The 20,643-nt window shown below is 39.1% G+C and overlaps 1 protein-coding gene across 6 annotated transcripts in view; it reads right to left on the minus strand.

Annotated features, from left to right (window-relative positions):
* The window catches only part of ARK2N (arkadia (RNF111) N-terminal like PKA signaling regulator 2N), a 64,475-nt gene that overhangs the window by 18,692 nt on the left and 25,140 nt on the right, over positions 1–20,643 (minus strand). Inside the window, exon 4 of one of the 6 annotated variants that reach the window (XM_087958696.1) lies at positions 11,695–14,778. The exons of the other annotated variants lie outside the window; for them this stretch is intronic. Within the exon in view, the coding sequence (XP_087814822.1) occupies positions 14,312–14,778 (467 nt within the window). The 3' untranslated portion in view covers positions 11,695–14,311. Of the gene's footprint in view, positions 1–11,694; positions 14,779–20,643 lie in introns of those variants that run through there. 6 annotated transcript variants of the gene reach the window in all.

Genomic DNA, 20,643 nt, shown 5'->3' on the forward strand with positions numbered 1-20,643 from the left:
ACAATCCTATAAAGGAAATTAGGCTGAGGGGTGATTTTTAATCTCAAGGGTTGCAACGGTTCAGACGCTGAACTTGTCAGCTAGAAAGCTGACGGACCAAGTTTGAGATCCGAGCACAAGGCAACGGGGTGAGCTCCCATTCCTACCTCAGCTCCGGCCAGCCTAGCAGTTCGAAAGCATGCAAATGTAAGTAGATAAATAGGTACCACTTCGGTGGGAAGGAAACAACGTTCTGTGCAGCTTGGCGTATAGTCATGCTGGCCACATGACCATAGAAGTGTCTTCAGGCAACGCCGGTTCCCTGAGCTAAGAAATGGAGACGAGCAACACCCCCAGAGTTGGACATGACAGGACAGGGGAAACCTTTACCATTTTTATTCCCAATGTCACTTAATGTGAACTTGAGACTTCCTAACCATCACATCGGTAGAGGCCATCAATCATTTTGTGATTGAAACCCATTTGGGGATTCAGTGCTCAGCTTAGGATAGTCCTCAAAAGGAATGTGGACATTTCCTATTTATTTCATTTACTCCCAGGTCCTATTATCACAAGTTTTCCTCGATCTGAAGCATACAGCATTTATGTGATAGGAATATGTGTAATTGTTAAGAAGTCTGAAACATTTAAATCAGGGATGGCCAACCTTGGCGACTTGATGATCTGTGGACTTCAACTCCCTCCCAGCCATGGCTGGCTGGGGAATTCTGGCAGTTGAAGTCCACAAATCTTAAAATCGCTAAAACTGGTTACTCCTGATTTATGGGCTTCCCAGTTAATCAAATTGATCACTTGACTAAGAAAGGGATCAGAAAGTCCAGCATTCTTGCTTTCCACCACGATCATATGCAGGATAAGAGCCGGAGGGAGGGGTGCCCCTCCTTCGCTGTTGCTCTCCAGCCACGGGCAATGAATCATCATCCTTAACAATGGTTTATAATCACTTCCATAAATTCATCTCCTCCCTCTTTAAATGCTTCTTTGAAACCAGCAGCTGTCTCCACCATAAAACCCTTACACTCCCGAGGACATCATAAGGATGTTTTGCAGATAATGAAAGAGGAAGCCTCTTGCTGTCGAGAGAACCCGCCCTCACTTAAGTTGTCACTTAAAAGGAATTTGGAGGTGGTAGTAGTAACGTTTGCTCAATAGTTTCCTTGGTATCCTAGCCCAAGGCTGGGAATTGCCTCTGCCAAACATTTTAGGGAATTCGCTACACGTTGAGACACACAGTGTTGGGCTCATGATTGATCCAGAACAGGTAGTCCTCGATTTACAATCACAATTTCTGTTGCTAAGCGAGACAGTCGTTAAGTGAATTTTGCCCCATTTGATGGCCCTTCTTGCCACCGTTGTTAAGTGGATCACTGTGACTGAGTGAGCAATATGGTTCTTAAGTGAATCCAGCTCCCCAACTGTTTTTGCTTGACAGAAGATCGTAAAAGGGGACGACACCACCGTCATAAATATGAGTCAGTTGCCAAGCATCTGAATTCCGATTACATGACCGTGGGGATGCTGCAAAGGTTATAAATGTGAAAAACGGTCGTAAGCTCCTTTTTTCAGTGCCGTGGTAACTTTGAACGGTCAGTAAACGAATTGTTGTTAAGTTGAAGACGGCCTGTTTAAAAACAACTTTTAACATTAGAATGGCTGTTGTATTGCATGCAAGGTAAGCTTCAGCCTGATATAACTAGAGATGATAGTTCGAATAAACTGTATTATAGGAAAAGAGCTTGAAGGCTGAAGATCTACAGTTCAAACTAAAGACATTTCTCTGTTATCAATAGAGGACAACAATAGCAATTGCACTTACAGTGCAATTATAGCCCTCTCTAAGCGGTTTATAGAGTCAGCCTGTTGCCCCCAACAACCTGGGTCCTCATTTTACCAACCTCAGAAGGATGGAAGGCTGAGTCAACCTTGAGCCTGGTGAGATTTGAACTGCCAAATTGCAGGCAGCCGACAGTCAGCAGAAGAAGCCTGCAGCAATGCGCTCTAACCACTGCGCCACCATGGCTCATAGCCTAATCCCCATAGCAATAGCAATAAGACTTATTTATCACTTCATGTTGATTTACAGCCCTCTCTTAAGTGGTTTACAGAGTCAGCCTCTTGCCCCCGCAACAATCTGGATCCTCATTTTACCGACCTCAGATGAATGGAAGGCTGAGTCAACCTTGAGCGGGTCAGGATCGAACTGCTGGCAGTGGGCAGAGTTGCCCTGCAATATACTGCATTCTAACAAATTGCATCACCAGGGCTCTTATATAGGTAGTCCTGGACCACAATTGAGCCCAGATTTTCTGTTGTTAAGTGAGACAATTGTTAAGTGAATTTCACCTCATTTTTTTTGACCTTCCTTGCCTCAGTTGTTCAGTGAATCACTGCAGTTGATGAGTTAGTAATCCAGTGAAGTGGATCTGGCTTCCCCGTTGAGTTTGCTTGTCAGGTCGCAAAAGGGGATCGCATGATCCCGGGACACTGCAACCGTCATAAATATGAGTCAGTTGCCAAGGGTCTGGATTTTGGTCACCTGACCATGGGGAAGCTGACAAAGGTCATAACTGCGAACAACAGCCCTAAATCACTTTTTTCAATGCTGTGGCAACTTCGAATGGTCACTAAATGAACTGTTGTAAGTCGAGGACTACCATAAAGAACCTTCCCTCAAGAAAAGAGATATTTGGACATGGAACCTTTAAACATTGACGTTCCATCTAGCTGACAAATTTAAAAAAAAAAGAATCAACGTTTTAATCTGCAGTTTGCCCTTCCCTTTTAAAATGTTTGGCAGGTTAAGATTCTGAGACAAGTTATAAAAGAGAGATTTGGACATGGAACTTCTAAACATTGACGTTCCATCTAGCTGACAAATTTTTTTAAAAAAAGAATCAACATTTTAATCCGCAGTTTGCCCTTCCCTTTTAAAATGTTTGGCAGGTTAAGATTCTGAGACAAGTTATAAAAGAGAGATTTGGACATGGAACTTCTAAACATTGACGTTCCATCTAGCTGACAGATTTTTTAAAAAAAGAATCAACATTTTAATCCGCAGTTTGCCCTTCCCTTTTAAAATGTTTGGCAGGTTAAGATTCTGAGACAAGTTATGCATGGAACACCTGAAATCAGTTTTGCAGTTTATACTAAAGAAAGGTACAGTCAAATATAGCTTCTTTTTGAAAATACGCAGTTCCAAAAATGACAGCACTTTACTTAAAAAAGGGGTAAACGAATGGTTAAATATGAGAAGGCATGGGGTTGGTGATGATGGAAAACGATGATTTTTGCAATAAACACTGATGACTGCAAAGTGTTGGAGAAGCCTTAACAAATCGGCATTTCAATGTTCACTGTCTAAAATGTTGCATGCAGCTGTATCGAAGGAATACTTGAGGTTGAAGAGGGGTTTGGAGGTTTGAGTAATGTGAAAAAGGAAAGCTATTTCTCCCCTTGATGAGTCATCAGAGTTCATTCAGTGCAACTGGGCTTCAATGGACATTGCATGACCGATTAAAAAAAAAAGTTTTAAGTGCAGAAGATACGAGGGTTAAGTACAATATTGACTGTTTATTACCTAACCAATGGTGGTGCTGTTTGTAATTAATTCCTTTTATCAATTTCTCAACGGATTGCCTTTAATTACCAGCACTGGTTTGTCCAAAGTAGAATCAAACAGATTTATGGAGGTCAAATTATGCTTAGTTAACAATAAGAACCAAGTCAAAATTGTACCACTCCAACATGTATAATCATGCAAAAATGTAGAATAAAATGCATATACATGCAGAGTGATATTCCGATCACCTACCCAGAGAATAACTTGGGTGAAAGTCTTCATCAGTAGGAAATAAAAGCATAAACTTGCTATCTGTAGCGCCAACTCTGGTATCTTCCACACTTCCAAACAGCAAACCTTATAGCTTAGCTTAAATTTAGCATACATGAGACAGTGACAATTTACATGCTGAACAATAAGATTTATCAGTTAAGAAAAAAAAATCAACTTCTTTTTTTCCCCAAGTTTTCATTAAATCAAGGAAAGAAACCAAAATATATGCCTTCACTCTGTGAATGGAACAAAAATGTTGCTTTTTAAAATTCTGACTCTCAAGTAAGATGAAAATATGAGCAAATCTTAGGAGGCAAATAAGCTGAAAACAGGCAAGCAGAGAGGAACACAAGGTTGGAATATTTGGCACAAGATTTTTCTGTACAAACATTCCTACAGTTAAAAAAAACCAGGGTTCAATGAAACTTAGGCAGGAAACTTACCAATAACCCTTTGTTTACAGGGAATAGTGTATACATGTGAATGGTTTCTTTGGGACATTCAATTTCAAGGCTACCATGCTATGCATACTTACTTAGAATAATTCTACTGTGGTAAAAAGGGATTATTCCTATTTTGAATAAACAAGCAGGGGATTGGATCCTGTGATCCTGAAATGCATCGGGTTAAAAACTGGTATCCTTCAGCCATTCCACAAACCAACTTTTTTTCAGAGTTGCTGTTTTTCTCATTTTGAAACTAGGTAATATGATGTCTCTTTTAATATGTGTTCGCTACTCCGAACTGCAAAAAATAAATTCTCTCGCCAGACAGAAGGCTGAAATGGATGTACTGAAATGAGCCAAAGAAGCTTTTTGAAAGAGAAGCTAAATCTTTTCAAGGAAAACAAACAAACAAACAAACAACAAAGTCCCTCTGAAAACCTGTCAGAGAGTTGGGGAGGGGGAATTAGAAATCCATGATGATGAAGGAAGCTGATTAGTCTTCCACATGTTTATGTGTTGAGCTTTTATACTGAACTGGTGCCCAGAAAATTATTCAGGAAGCCTTTCCCCAACTCTCTTCCTGATGCCCTACAGTCCTCATGTCTGCATTTCCAATAAAAGCACCATGTCAGGGAAATTCCCCAGTCATTTCACTGGAGGAAACCATTCCTCCTGAGAAAATAAAAGGAAACTATCACTTCATCAAAAAGAGAAAATAATTGGGTCTCTGAAACTTAAAACTTATCAATACAAAATGCAAAGGGAGAATACATATGAAAGCATGTGGAGAAAGGTTGCAGGAATTGGGTTTGGCCGCTAGAGAAAAGAAGGACCAGGGGGAACATGATAGCAGTCTTCCAGTATTTGAGGGACTGCCACAAAGAGAAGGGGGTCAATTTATTTTCCAAAGTACCAGAGGGCAGGACAAGGAATGATGGTTGGAAACTAATCAAGGAGAGAAGCAACCTGGAATTAAGGAGACACTTCCTAACAGTGAAGACAATAAACCAGTGAAACAGCTTGACTCCAGAAGTTGTGGGTGCTCCATCACTGGAGGTTTTTAAGAAGAGACTGGACAACCATTTGTCTGAAATGGGGCAGGGTTTCCTGCTTGACCAGGGGGTTGGACTAGAAGACCTCCAAGGTCCCTTCCAGCTCCATTCTCATTGATTTGATTCTGATTCAAGAACGAGATAAGAGCTCAATATAAACACAGTAAGGAAGAGGAGGGGCGGGTAAAACAAAAGCAGATTTACGGGAGGAAAATAAGTGTAACATCCCAAAACCATCTAGGCTAGCTTCCTGGAGATACTTATAAACAAGGCATAAAAGCAGTAACATTCCACAGCTGCTGATCTCCACTGAGTAAAAAATGCTGTGTGGTACATTGCCACTGAAAATGGAGGCCCTCAACTTTTGACCACAACTGAGCCCAAAATATCCACTGCGAAGCAAGACAGTTGTTAAGAGAGTAAGACAGTCATTAAGTGAACGTGGCTTCCCCACTGACTCCAAAAGTGATCACGTGACCTGGGAAACGACAACCGTCATCAATACACGCCAGTTGCCAAGCTTCTGAATTTTGTTCGTGTGACCACGGGAATGCTGTAACAGTCCTTAAGTGTGGAAAAAACGGCCACAAGTCGCTTTTTGGTTCAGTTCGAAAGGTCACTAAACGAATGCTTCGAAGTTGAGGACTATCTGTATAACTTCCACGCCTGACAGCCAAATGATTTCCTTCAAAGGTGTCTAATCTCCTTTAAAAGGAAGACTGAATCTTTGCTTCTTTATTTCTTCTGATGATTGGAAGCGCTCACTTCTTCTCAGGCCACAAAAGAATAGATCAATAAGAGATCCAATGGCAGAATCACACAGCCCCGAAGGCTTTTACGAAAGAACTGGACAACCACTTGTCTGAAATGTTACAGGGCAGAGGTATCAAACCTGTGTTTGCCCTCGGAGGGCCTGGCCAGGGTGGGCGTGACATGGTGTCAACTCATAAAATCTTTCTATGGTCTTTTTAGAGATGCCAACAGAAATGGAGGGGGGAGCAGTATGGCAGTTTGCAAACCGAAACCACATTCCATAAATGCTTTCAAAGATACTAGAAGTTTCTGCCAGCAAAATTCTAACTGGAGAGCATGATTGATGACTCTTGGCTATGGAGGTGTCCCATTGGAGAATAGGAATTATGATACACCCAGGGGGTGAAGGGAAACCAGGGTCAAGGGTGACAATGAATGATGAGTCTCAGAGTCGGCTACACCCAGGCAATGCCAGACCTTTTAACTCCCAATAAATCCTTTTTAAGTTTTGGAAGTTTGGTTCGAGACTCATGATTTAAATGGGGGTAACTGCCGGAATCTTGACACATGGGACTCCTGTGGTGGCCAAGTGCTAAGGCAGGACTTCCCTGAGACGCTCCTTCACTCTCATTATAATCTTCCTTTCCTTTCCTTTCCTTTCCTTCTCTAACTTTTCTTCCTTTCCTTTCCTTCCCTTCCTTACTCTTCCCTTCTCTTTCTTTCCTTCCCTTCTTTCTTTCCTTTCCTTTCCTTCTTTCCTTCCCTTCCTTACCCTTTCCTTCTTTCCTTTCCTTTCCTTTCCTTTCCTTTCTTTCCTTGCCTTCTTTCCTTCCCTTCCTTACCCTTTCCTTCTTTCCTTTCCTTTCCTTCTTCATTCCAATTTCTTCTTCATTCTCTTTCGTAGTCTGTTTTTGCTAGCAGAGGCAATACGGGCTGGTCCTTTGCTGTTTCGAAGCCAGCTCCGTGGGCCAGATCTAAGCACATCACGGGGCAGATCCAACCCATGGGCCTTGAGTTTGACACCCAAATTCTTGATTGAGCAGGGGGGGTTGGACTAGAAGACCTCGAAGGTCCCTTCTAACTCTGTTACTTCGTAACCTTTACAGACCATAAGCTGTTCAGAGGACAGGAAACATCTGCAGGGGATGGACTGCCCCCCCCCACTTGTCCTGTGGGTCCATGCAACTAAATTAGGGCACCTCTATTTAATCACCAGCCATTCATTGGGAACGGTCTCAAATAATTAAATGTGCCAGGAAGGAAGGGGAAGGAAGGAAGGAAAACTAAAATGGAAGTCTATCTCTCATCAAAAGGAATTGGGTAGTCCTCAACTTACAACAGTTTGCTTAGTGACCATTCAAAGTTACAACGGCACTGAAAACAGTGCCTTATGGCCGTTTTTCACACTTATGACCACTGCAGCATCCCCATGGTCATGTGATTTACATTCAAATGCTTGGCAACTGACTCATATTTATGATGGATGCCCTGCCCCGTGGTCATATGATGACCTTTTGCAACTTTTTAACAAACAGTCAATGGGGAATTCACTTAACAACTGTAATACTAATTTAACAACTGCAGGGATTCACTTTAAGAAATGTGGCAAGGAAAGTCGTACAATGGGGCAAAACTCACTGAGCAAATGTCTCACTTAGCAACATATATCTTCTGCTCAATTGTGGTCGTAAAGGGAAGGGAAGGAAAAGGGAAAGGGAAAGGAAAAGGAAAAGGAAAGGAAAAGAAATTGTGAGCAAAGCTTGGGTAAGCCACCCAGAGTCATTTGCTGAGATAGGCAGCTATGGGAAGGGAAGGGAAGGAAAAAGAAAGGAAAAGGAAAGGAAAAGGAAAGGAAAAGAAAAGGAAAAGAAAAGGAAAAGGAAAAGGAAAGGAAAGGAAATTGTGAGCAAGACATGGGTAAGCCACCCAGTCATTTGCTGAAATGGGCGGCTAAATGGATGGATGGATGGATGGAAGATGTGAGAAAGACCCAGAGTTACTCTGACATAAGGCCTATACATTTTATAAATAAATACTAATTTTAAAAAAACTCTGAGGTTTATTTCACCCCCAATCATAAGAGGGAACAATCAAGGGATATATTGTGACTATGACAAATAATCAGAGAAGAGGGGAAACCAACACAGGGAACAACAAAAGGGAAAACCAAAATCATTTATGATCACCCCCAAGGAGACCCGGTTGAGGGCTGTAATATCATTCCTGTTTAAGAGGTGAGGCAATTCTACAGCTTGGGGATTGCAGATTCCACTTGATATTATTTCCCTCAATCTAAAGAGAAAACCATTCACGAACCAAACAGATGCTTTTGTTTCTTTGCTGAAATCTCTAGTCAGGTGAAAAATAACGACCCCTAAATACAGGTAGTCTTCAACTCACAACAGTTCGTTTAGTGACCATTCAACGTTACAATGGCACGGAAAAAATGTGACTTATGACTGTTTTTCCCAGTTACTCCCCATGGTCGTATGATTTACGTTCAGTGGCTTGGCAACCAATTCTTATTTATGATGGTTGCAGTGTCCCAAGGTCACGCAAACCCTTTGGCGACCTTCTGACAAGCAAAGTCGATAGGGAAACCGAATTCAGTTAACAACCGGGTTACTGACTTATCAACGGCAGTGGTTCGCTTAGCAATGGAGGCAAGGAAGGTCGTAAAATGGGGCAAAACTCACTCAATGAATGTTTCACTTAACCACAGAAATGTTGTGGGCTTCATTGTGATGGCAAGTCGAGGACTACCTGTACCATAAGGAAACTGCTGTCATGGATACTGTTATTTTTTACTAATTTGTTTTACAGATTATCCCCGACTTACAACATATTCGCTTGGTGATGGTTTGAAATCACAATGGCCCTGAAAAAAGTGACTTACGACCGTTTTTCACACTTACAACTCTTACGGCATCCCCGTGGTCACATGATCGAAAGTCAGTAATAGTACATTAGGTTGCGTTGCCTCAGCTGCTGTCGTTAATAAGCCTTGATTTATGGCTTACTGTATCCTATTACTCCAACAAAGCATGCTTTAAATAATCAAGCAACATTAAAATAAACCATAGTTAAGCTTCTTTGAGGACCACAGCAATCTGTTCATCCCAGCTACTTCAGTTTATAAGTCATTTTATGACTCAGTGTGATGTATGAACTCAACCACTGGCTGAGTACATAAATTGTATGATAGTTTCCTGAGTAGGACAGTTGGATTCCTTCATACACTGTGTTAAGCCATAGCTTACAAATTATGTCAAGATTCATGCAATGATACAAAAGTATTCTGAATTGCAGCTTTGTGGGATTGTAACTCACTAGCAAATCACAGTTAAAGCAATTAATAGTTTTAAGTATGGGAGCCAAGACGATAGGAAAAAACACTTCTCAATATGATAAGACCTGTGTTCTAATTCTTTTTTGGGATCGCATTTCTTACTGGGTTACTGACACTTCCAATTAATCATCCTAAACTTGACTTGCTTCCCAGAAAAGTCCTACCTCTGACAGGATCAGGCAACTGGTAATGGAATGAACCATACAGGATGCTCTCTTCCAATTACTTAAGTCCCTCTGGCTGGATTCACACAAAACAATAATGTCAAAGACAATATACCGTGTATGAACTCAACTCAGTGAAATAAATCTTCCTGAGTTACTACAAACCGAGTAGGATCTGCAACCTGAATAGCATCTCCATGTTGTTCTTGACTTGTGGCTCCCAGGACAACCTTATACTTACTCAGAAGTAAGCCGCTACTGAATTCAATTTCATTGTAAAAAGTTGGGTATGGCTATTGGTAATGTCAAAAAAAATCTGGATGGGGCTCCTTCCAAACATTTTACCATTTGGGGAAGGGGATAGTTTCAGAAGGATCTGCATCCAGGAGATCTTCTGATCTCTTCTTTCATGATCTTGATCTTCTGAGGCTGCTCGAGGGAAAGATACGAAACAGCTCCCACAAAAAAGCACAAAGAGGAATTTGCAGGAGGAGATAAAGGGGAAAGAGTAAATTTAAGGGCTGAGTAAACTGGCACTGCAATACTGAAGTAATACTGCAGTGACAGCAAATAGTATTAGTAGTAACTTCAATACTATTTGGATATTATCTGATATGAAAGGCAAAATCTTTGCCACCTCATCGTTCGCAATTTGACATTTTCCGCATTTAGTCAGAACAAGAGTCTGAGCATGCAAGGCATCAGATGCACCAACAATTGGTAAAAATAAGCAAGAGTTCTGAAGTAGGCAAAAAAATGACTGTATAGAAAATATACACTCCTTTAGAAATAAGATTTCAAGTTATTTGGAACCAAACTTGCAAGCTACTTGTTTTTTTCTAATTCATCACCTGGGCAGGTTCCTCCTTCTGCACCCCATTAACTATTGTATTTGTCATCTTCACAAAATCTCAAGAGACAAACAGAGGAAGGGACCGATAAAAAGGATGACTTGCTGATCGCGACTGGTAGTTTCATGTACTACGCTGCATCTGGCAGAGAAGACCCTCATGAGCCAAATTTTAGATTGCTAATGTGATTAGCTGAAATCAAGATATAGTTTTTGATGTCTTCAGTTTCTCTGTCTTCCCCAGAGCACTTTGCTTGAAATATGGTTGGTTATAACCATGGTTGTTATGATCTCAAATACAGTTAGCTCTAATCATGGCTCTTATTGTATTGAAACTTGAAATCATTATCTATAACTGAGATTAATGGAAGGGACACGTCCACTTTTCATAGCTGACCTTTCCTAAACCATGATTTAAACAGTTACTCTTGACTGCCTGGCTACAGGTAGTCCTCAACTTACCACCAATTGAGCCCAAAATTTATGTTGCTAAGCAAAGACATTTGTTAAGTGAGTTTTCCCCCATTTTACGACCTTTCTTGCCACAGTCGTTAAGTGAATCATCAACCATTGTTAAGTTAGTAACATGGTTGTTAAGTGAGTCTTGTTTCCCCATTTACTTTGTCAGAAGGTCGTAAAAGATGATCACATGACCCCGGGACACTGCAACCGTCGTACATATGAGTCAGTTATCCAGCATCTGAATTTTGATTCCGTGACCATGGGGATGTTCCATAACTATGAACAAATTGTTATAAGTCACTTTTTTCAGTGATGTTGTAACTTTGAACGGTCACTAAATGAACTGTTGTATATCGAGGGCTACCGGTATCTTTCCAGAGCAGCATTTTAACAAAATCCAGTTCACTGGCACCAACAGGAATGCTACACAGCTTTTGTGGAAAACAAATATGAGCTTTAAATCACCTTTACATTCTAAGTTTGGTTTTTGCAATGATTTTTAGAGGGCGAGAGTTGGAAAAGTATGTCAAGAGCTGTTTCATATGTTAGTTTAGAATCCAATGAGAAATAATATATTGTAAAAATCTACCAATAAACCATACCTAATTTCTTATACTCCTGTAATGTTTCAGAACATGACTAAGGCAAGAAAATGGTGTTTAAGCCAAGGTGTGTTTGGGAAAACAGATAGAGCTGGCAGCCTCCTCGGAACATAATCCTAAATTCTTACCTGTATCTCAAGAGCAAAACAAAGAAACTACAATACAATAAACACTACACATTCTTAATTTGTAAAAGAATGGCAACTTTATGCTTTATTCAAGGCAAAACCAAAATCAAAACCAACTTGTCAAGATACTAAAGAGATTCCCTACTGTTTAAAACCAGTTAAATGTACACATTTTTAAGGTTAGGAAGGTATCAAATTCACATCCATATCAATATGATACATGGAAAACTATTAACACCAAACTTATCTTTTAGAAACCATTCACGTTTGTTTTACATATTATTTCCTGCATAGCCTTTTGAACAAATACCCTGAACAACGCAGCTTTTAAAAAGCTGCTTTATTTCTCCTAAGATAAATTATGTAGAGGAGAGGGTAGGAAACCGGTTTACATATTTTTAATTTTTTTTTTAAAAAAACATCATGTTCTTTAAATACATTCACAGATAAAATTAACAACATGGATCAATGAGCAATAACTGAAGATATCTATAAAGTACAGGCATCCAAGATATTGCTTTAAATATCACGATCTAAAGAGATCTTTTTGAATTTTTGAATGCTTATCATTTCACTGCATGCCTTTTCACAAACTGCATTTTCAAAGACCTTTTCGCTTTCATAGACTGCTTTCCATGTGATAGGAGCAGCCTTGAGGAAAAAAAAAACAGCATCCTCATACCGAGGTACTCAAACAATTTGTTAATTCCCCCCCCCTCAACTTTTACAATTGAAACTTTAGGCTGCAATCCTAAACCAAGAAAAAGCTGCAGTGACCTGTGTGGGATTTACTTCTGAGTAAACATGTTTAGGATCTCATTAACTGTGGAGTCTTGGGCATAAATTTTACCAGATTGGGTTACCCACATTTTAAAAATTTTAGCATAATGAAAAAGTGTATTTTTGTAGTTTTTAAAAATAAATTATTTTCACATGAAAGGCCAAATAGGAACCATCAGAATTGTTGATTTCTAACTTGTAAGGGATGTTTACTCAATAATAGCCTCTCCCAGGAATGAAGAAAATTTTAAACTGAAAAGAATAACTACATACTGAATGGGTATTCCCAACCAACACCTCTAAGAAGAATGTTCAGTGAACAAGAGCTTAGAAAATGTTTCTAAAAAACTAAAAGACATGGAAAAAAAAAGAGCAGCAACCCAGAAAGCCATGCAGCAAAACCCACTTATTCAAGATCTTATTATGTGTCCATACACACCATTTCCACATTTACTTGTAACGTTCAGGAAAATGTGGAATTTTTTTTAGATCAAGGAGATGGGATAAGAAAGAAAGAATACTCTGAAAACAAACTCTGAACAAATATTTGGAAAACAAAACAAAACCTTACCATATACTGCTTCCAGAGGTATATCTTCTGGAAGCAAGCACAGATTTTTTTCATCCCTTAAATCACGGGTATCCAAACTTGGCAACTTGTGGCCTTCAACTTCTAGAATTCTCCACTCAGCCATGATGGCTGGGGAATTCTGGGAGTTGAAATCCTAAGTCTTAAAGTTGCCAACTTAAATGTATGGATAAAAGTGTCCCTGATAACTTAGCCTGAGTCCATGTTTTTTCCATTATCTGAACCAGCAGAGAACCCAATGGAAATCAGGAAAACAAGGATGTCAATCATAAAGCACACAACAGAAGGAAAAGGGTAATATTTGTTACTGCTTGAATCTTTCAAACTGTTATTTGGCATCAAGATTAGAAAATGAGGGAAGGAACTTGTTATGCAGCACAAGAGATACTGACTAAAAGAGCAATCAAAATGATCATGCTATGAATTCTTTTATAGGCTGCAAATGACAACATCTTTCAAGCTGAAATTTACAACTGGCCAAATTTCAAGACTTAACCCCACTATTATTTCACACTATAGTCCAGAATTGATAGCATAACATTACAATTTGATTGTATGAAACACACCCACACCGACAATTATTCTGTTTTGACAGGTGGTATAAGTTCTTATGCATGCTTTTATAGTAAATGTTCACTTAATCTCATTCAATGTTCCCAAATTAATTTAACCCTTGGAGAGACAGATCTATTATTTTTCTCTCTCAAATTCTTCTGGCCATTAGGATTAGCATGTTTTTACAAAATGAAAGATTCCTCTAAATATAAATACTGTGAATGCATAAACTTGTGTGAAAGCGAATGAGAATATTGAATGGTTTATCAAAAACTTTCCAATTCATAAATCAGCCAATTTCTGCCCTAAGTGATGGACGAACCAAACATGGCAAGCAGTATTATAATTCTGTTTAAGATGCACAATATAGATGCTAGCATTTATTTTAAGAAAACATTTACAGGACATACTGATTTGGTATGAGTCTTTCAATTTCAAATCTTTTATGTATATAATATATACAAATAAACAATTCTGGCATGCAAAAGGAGCAGATAAGGAATACATTGATTGGTCCTATAAGTAAAATACACACAAAAAGTGCTCACTAACGTAAGCTCTGCGGATGAAAAGCCAGGAAGAGCATCTCAATGGCAAAACCAAATGACATTTCTTTTCTCAAGAAGGTGACAAGAAAAATAAACACCGTTAAAAAGCCTAAAAGAAGGAACCAAATTGTGTTATTTGTTTTACAACGGTCAGCTTTTCCAGTCAAGATCTGGGTTAACCGTTGCCGCTTGAGCATCTTGTTAAGTTTGTGATGGGTTCAAGCTGGATTCCATGATATTTCCGTTTTCAGGGAAGAGAGCTGGGAAATTGTTATTCAAAGTCTCTGGAACCTCTAAAGCCATATCGGTATTTTGACAGCTGGCGTAAGAGTTAAAGGACGGCTGCTGTGGAAGTGCCTGGCTATCCGGCGGCACATGCATAAAAATCCCTGCCTGAGGAGTTGAGGAGATTCTTTGGCCATCTAAGGGTACTTTAGGTTCCCTGGACTCCAGTTGCTGCTTGCTTTCTTCATCGGTGTCCAGGCGAGTGAGTTTTTCTATCCACATGCGGAACTTCTCCTCTGTCTGCCTCTGCATCTCGGCAAAGCAGTTCATGGCCTCTTCCAGGACGCTGCCTATGCAGTTCCTATCCCACACGGTGCCCCTGTCAAGCAATCCTGGAATTTCCCTGGTCGCTCCTCCAGATCCCCCAGCACGGCTGAAGCCAGCTTGAAAGACATTGAGGCCATGGCATCAGATATCATTAAAGGAAGATAATCACATCCACACATTTAAGGCATGCGAGTATGGTATGAACGAGCTACACGCTTGCTCTAACTGACCAAGAGACACACCGTCCCGGAGGAGTACCGTGTCTGCGTTCATAAACCACCGCACATTAAGGAAAACCTTTTTGACTTTTCGAAATTATTTTCAGAAAGTGAAATTAACACAATTCCCCTATGCAGTTTAAACCTTCATTGCAGAAAGCAAAAATTTAATTTTTTTTTTTAAAAACAACCAACCTCAAATCTAGGCTGTATGCATATCTTTCTTAACATAAGTAGCCCTCCCAAAGCAGATCAGGAATATTAAGTCCAGCATTCCATTAAACCATTGGTAAGTATCTTTGGGAGTTAAGTAAGCCTTGAAGGTGACAGGCTGGTTGTACCTCAACGTTATTACCCATAAACATGACAGTTCTGTTCATCTTATGGTTACTGTCATTCTCTAGGCCTCTAAGATTTAAAAGAAGCTTAGCTATCCACCGGGGAAGTGGTACACAACTAATTATGTCAAACCCACTTTAATTACACTGCTTAAAAAAAAAAAAAGACAATCGGGCCAAAAACCCATCCAGTCCTGCATTCTGTTCCCAACAGTGCCCCTCAGATATCCCTTTGTAGCTTATGATGAAGACATGAAATTATCCTTCCAATTATATATCCCAACAAGTATGTCATTATGACTAGTAGTAGCCTTTGATATCGTCTGTTAAATTATTTAGTTACCTTTTAAAAACTTCTAATTTAGTAGCTATCACCACTCTGCTGGGGCGGGGGAGGGGGGAATCCCAAACCTTGGAGACCTGCTCTGTGGACTTTATTGGGGGGAAAAAACTGCTCCTGCAGGCAGTTATTATTATGTCACACAAATTAACAATTACACAATTCTAGATATTCCCAAAGAAACACTTTGGAAAAGTCCAGACTTAAGGCACAATTAGACTATGCCCACTGAAATCAAGATTTAAAATAAGACTAAGTCTTATTTAGTCTAGTCTTTCTAATATCTTACCCATAGAAATGTAAACAAATTTAATTTTCAATTTGTATTCAGGTAACATTTAGAGCTTTGCCAAAATTCGTCAGGGAATAAAATGACTAAGGGCAGAGTAGATAAACATGGGCATAGAGAAAAATTAGGAGGAACACAGAGAGTGAACAGTGAAGAAAAATTGGAAATACACTAATTATTTCCAGTGGTTATAAATTATTTTCCAGGATTCTTTTGGTGTGGGCTTCTTATGCATGCCACCTGCATATGTTATCTGAGGTGCTAACATTTTTGTTTTAGAGACATTAAAAATCTAATCTTCCCTATTATAAATAAAGCCATGATAGTGAATGCAGAGGAATATGTTTTTCCACATAAATCTACAGCCGAGTTTGCTATAGCCTTCTGCAGATGTTAAAGCAAATATAGTACACTGGTCCATTAAACTGATACCTATGGGAATGTACAAGAAAATCATGGAGACTGAAGAATTGAATTGTTTAGATGAACTTTTTGGGTTTTTTTTCCAAATAGCAATATATCATTTAATATGAAGGGAACTTTATCAAATAAATGGACAAGATGCAGGCATACAGATTAGCTCCCAGGTAATCAGCAAATAACGGTATTTGGCTGAGTTGTCTGGCTCAGAAAGTAATCAGGGCCTGACCCGGACTTGGATGGAAGGCAATCTGAAAATATAGGGTAGTAGGCAAAAGGAGGAGTCAAAAAAGCATAATGGAAGAAGGCAAGAATTAATGCAGTGTAGAGTTGTAAAGATATGTCTATCTTAAAGTCATACCAAATACAGCATCTAGTCAACTTTGGTCTTGTCAAACAAAAGCTAGAGATGGTTAGACTTCATTAAAAATAATGAAAAATTAATAATAGGAGACTACGGAGAAATCCAGGGATGTAGAATAGACCGGAAAATAAAATAAAAAAAATAGCTTGGTAAAAGGCAATGACAAACCATTTCTCTAATGTTACCAATAAAACTTCATCAAAGCAGCTAGAAAATCAGAAAAGGGTTGAAATGTTAAAGGAAATGTTGTTTTTGTACAAATTCAGACTAATGTCCCCTAACCTAGGTTGGGGAGAACCAATCTAGAACTAAGGAGAAAGTTCCTGACAGTTAGAACAATTAATCAGTGGAACAGCTTGCCTTCAGAAGTTGTGAATGCTCAAACAGTGGAGTTTTTAAGTCATTGGACAACCATTTGTCTGAAATGGCATGCCAGAAACCGGGCCGCACAAACAAAGCCCCATCCGGGGTGTGCAACACACAAAACCATGTCCCCTCTGGTCCACGGAAAAGCCTTTCTCCACAGAACCGGTCCTTGATGACCAAAAGGTTGGGGAGAGGGCGCTAGTATAGGGTTTCTTGCCTGAGCAGAGGGTTGGACTAGAAGACCTTCAAGGTCCCTTCCAAATCTGTAATTCAGAATTCTGTAACCTATAGGCCTCCAAGGGTTTTTATATAACTCCCCAAAGACAAACTAGCAAACTATTATTCACTGTTAATGAAACCATTGTCCAACTATATCTGGAAAACTGCTCTTGAACCAGGATGCATTGTGAGCAAAAAATACCAGGAACATCTGGTACACTTTCCAGATGGCTCCTGAAACCATGATTCATATAAAAACTGTGAACAATCCAGATCATCATACAGCAACAGCATTTAGAGTTATATACCTCTTCACAGTGCTTTTACAGCCCTCTCTAAGCGCTTTACAGAGACAGTCTCTTGCCCCCAACAATCTGTGTTTTCATTCTACCGACCACGGAAGGATGGAAAGCTGAGTCAACCTTGAGCCTGGTGGGATTCAAACTGCCAAATTGCAGGCAGCCGGCAGGCAGCAGAAGTAGCCTGCAGTACTGCACTCTAACTACTGCATCACCGTGGCTCTTAATTCTGCCTTGCTGCTGTGAATATTCAGGCAATACAAGCTATGAAAACATCAACACTGAATTTCTCTGCAAAGACACAAGGGAGGAAATTCTACATTAATCCCAACCACAAAACTACAAGACTTCAGTCTGCATAAGGAACACTTCTTAAAAACATGGCATAAGCACAAAATTTGTATGAGTTAGCTCATCAAGAAAAAATGTGTAGGAAACAAACCAATCCCTTACATTATGTGCTTATTTTATTCTTCTGAATTATCTTTTAGCATAAGGCACAGAATAAAAAGAACCACATATTGCTATTTGTCTTTCAATCCGTGAATCAAAACGCTTCTGAGAAAAAAACCAATATTCAGGGGTTTACAAATTTGGGGTACTCATGCTGGTCAACCAAACCTTGTTAGAAACACAAAATCAGAGGCAAATGGTCTCTCATCCCTCTCTAACTCAAACTTGGTAACATGTAACCTCTCTATCCCCACTGAAAAAGCAATGTTTTAACACCTGCCTCCAACTTTCCTTTCCTGTTGAGAGCTGTCAAAGGACAGCAAAGGCATGACTGATGTCTGTCAGTCATCAAAAGTTCCAACTACCTCTCAGATATAAGCCTTTTGCCTCTACCTCCCCTCCACTCTTCATTCAAACGATAATAGAAGTATGCAGAATTTCCTTGTTTCAGTGTTTGCAATGGCACTTAATGCCTCAGTTCTGCTAGCATGTACAAAAAAAGGCTCTCTGCTACCTCTTGTTATCTTCTCATCTTAAAGATGAAGACAGAAGCCTGAAGTCCATCTTCTGGTCAGGTTGTTACTACAGGTAGTCCTCAACTTGCAACCACAATTGAGTCCAAAATTTATATTGCAAAGCGAGACAATTAATCAAGTTTTGCCCCGTCTTACAACCTTTTTGCCACAGTTATTAAGTGAACCATTGCAGTTGTTAAGTTAGTAACACGGTGGGGTTAAGTGAATCTGGCTTCCCCATTGACTTCACTTGTCAGAAGGTTGCAAAAGGGGATTACATGACCTGGGACACTGCAACCATCATAAATATGAACAGTTGTCAAACATCTGAATTTTGATTACGTGACCATGGAGATGCTGCAACAGTCGTAAATGTGAAAAACAGTCATAAGTCCCTTTTTTCAGTGCTGTTGTAACTTCGAACGGTCACTAAATAAATGTTGTAAGTCAAGGACTACCTGTATTCCAATTGACAGCAATGATGATGGAAGGTTTCTCCCTGCAACTTGGACCTAGAAGGGTAAACATTATGCAACTTGTCAATACTGTTTCCATCTTCCTTGCACTACAGATCGAGTCCAGGTCTATTAATCCTCCTAAGCTACGGCACAAATTGCGATGATGCCAAAATGATTATGTGAGTGCAATGAAGTCATCACCCAAATGCCACGATCAGTACTGGCATCGGATGAAAAACATTGTGGCATTTATACAACGGTAACAAGCAGCATATGTTGTCATTATGCACACACACCTAGCATCCTCTTGGCAGATGTCCATGTTTCTGAGCAAGGCTGTGGCACTTCCAAATGACAGCATTGAATTCTGGCCATTTCTTGTTGCTAAATGCTTCCATCATTTAAAATGGAATTTCATATAAAACTGAATTGTCGAAGACTCATTTCTCTATTTGTACCAATGGCAGTATAAACTATCAATCCTAATTTCTACCAACTGATTAACACTACACAACGAAAGCAAGTCATGCTAATTCATGACTGTTATTCATGTTTTAGCTACTGTCAAAAGTCAAACTTAGTTATCCTTAAAAATATGTGTTATTATTATATATACGGTACATACCTCAGCAGATGATAAAATATTAGCATCAAAAACTACACATGCATGTTTTATAATTTTTTTTTTCAAATGTAGTCTAATCAGGATTACTTTAGGAGGGGAAATTTTTCTTATTTATAGGCAAAATATTAAAATGTAAATGAATAGAAATAGATTATGTACTTTTGCGCTTTATTTTTCCAACTTCATTTCCCTCACTGGCAGTAGCCTGCTCAATCAACTGAAGTGAATTTCTTCATATGCTAAAAAATATAGCATGTAAAATATAGAATTAAGATGCAGTGACATGTTTCTTTGAATTGCCTGCTCACTAACATTTGTTTAGATTTACAATCAATTTCAACCTAATCCTATTTGTTGTACAGCAAAACAATTTTCCATTTAATAAGACTTACACTTCTAAAAATATCACAGCTGCACCTGTAATTTTTATGTATAAGAATTTTTTTTAAAAATCCCATGGAGACTATTTCTGGATCTGCCAATGAGGAAAATCTACACTAAGTAGGTTTGCTAAGATTCAATCAACAAAGTTAAATAGTACAGAATTATATGTAGTTTTATGTAACAGAATATTACTCTGAAAGTTTGATGTCTGTTTCATAGACTTATTAGAAATGAACAAATGTATACGGATTTTGTTTTATAAACCAGTTTGAATAGAATCCCTTATTCAGTGGCAAAAAAAATTACCTGTTTCATAATTTTCTGATGCACATAATTTATTTCCCCATAGCCAACATTTGCACATAGCCAAAAAGAAAATTAGCTAGCCTGACCTACATTTTGAATGAAGGCTGCACTGAATTATGTTCAAACAAAACCAGTTTAGCAAAAGCCACACTGAATTTTATTTGTGATGGGGCTATAACATCTTAGACTGTAGCTCACTGGTTGCATTAACAACAGTCTATGTGGAGAAGCACATAACTTACAATCTGAAATGGTAAAGCCCAGCAAGAGATACACTGTGTAGCTTTTGCTAGTCTGTTCTAATCAAGACAACAGTAAATACGTGTATAGTCTGTCATCAAATAAATAACTATTTCAAAAGAAACCTGCCGGATTAACTATTGCTTT

Source organism: Notechis scutatus, chromosome 2 (assembly GCF_049901735.1).
Source record: "Notechis scutatus isolate UNSWTSFEM ecotype Mainland chromosome 2, rNotScu1.2, whole genome shotgun sequence".
NCBI classification, from domain to species: domain Eukaryota; kingdom Metazoa; phylum Chordata; class Lepidosauria; order Squamata; family Elapidae; genus Notechis; species Notechis scutatus.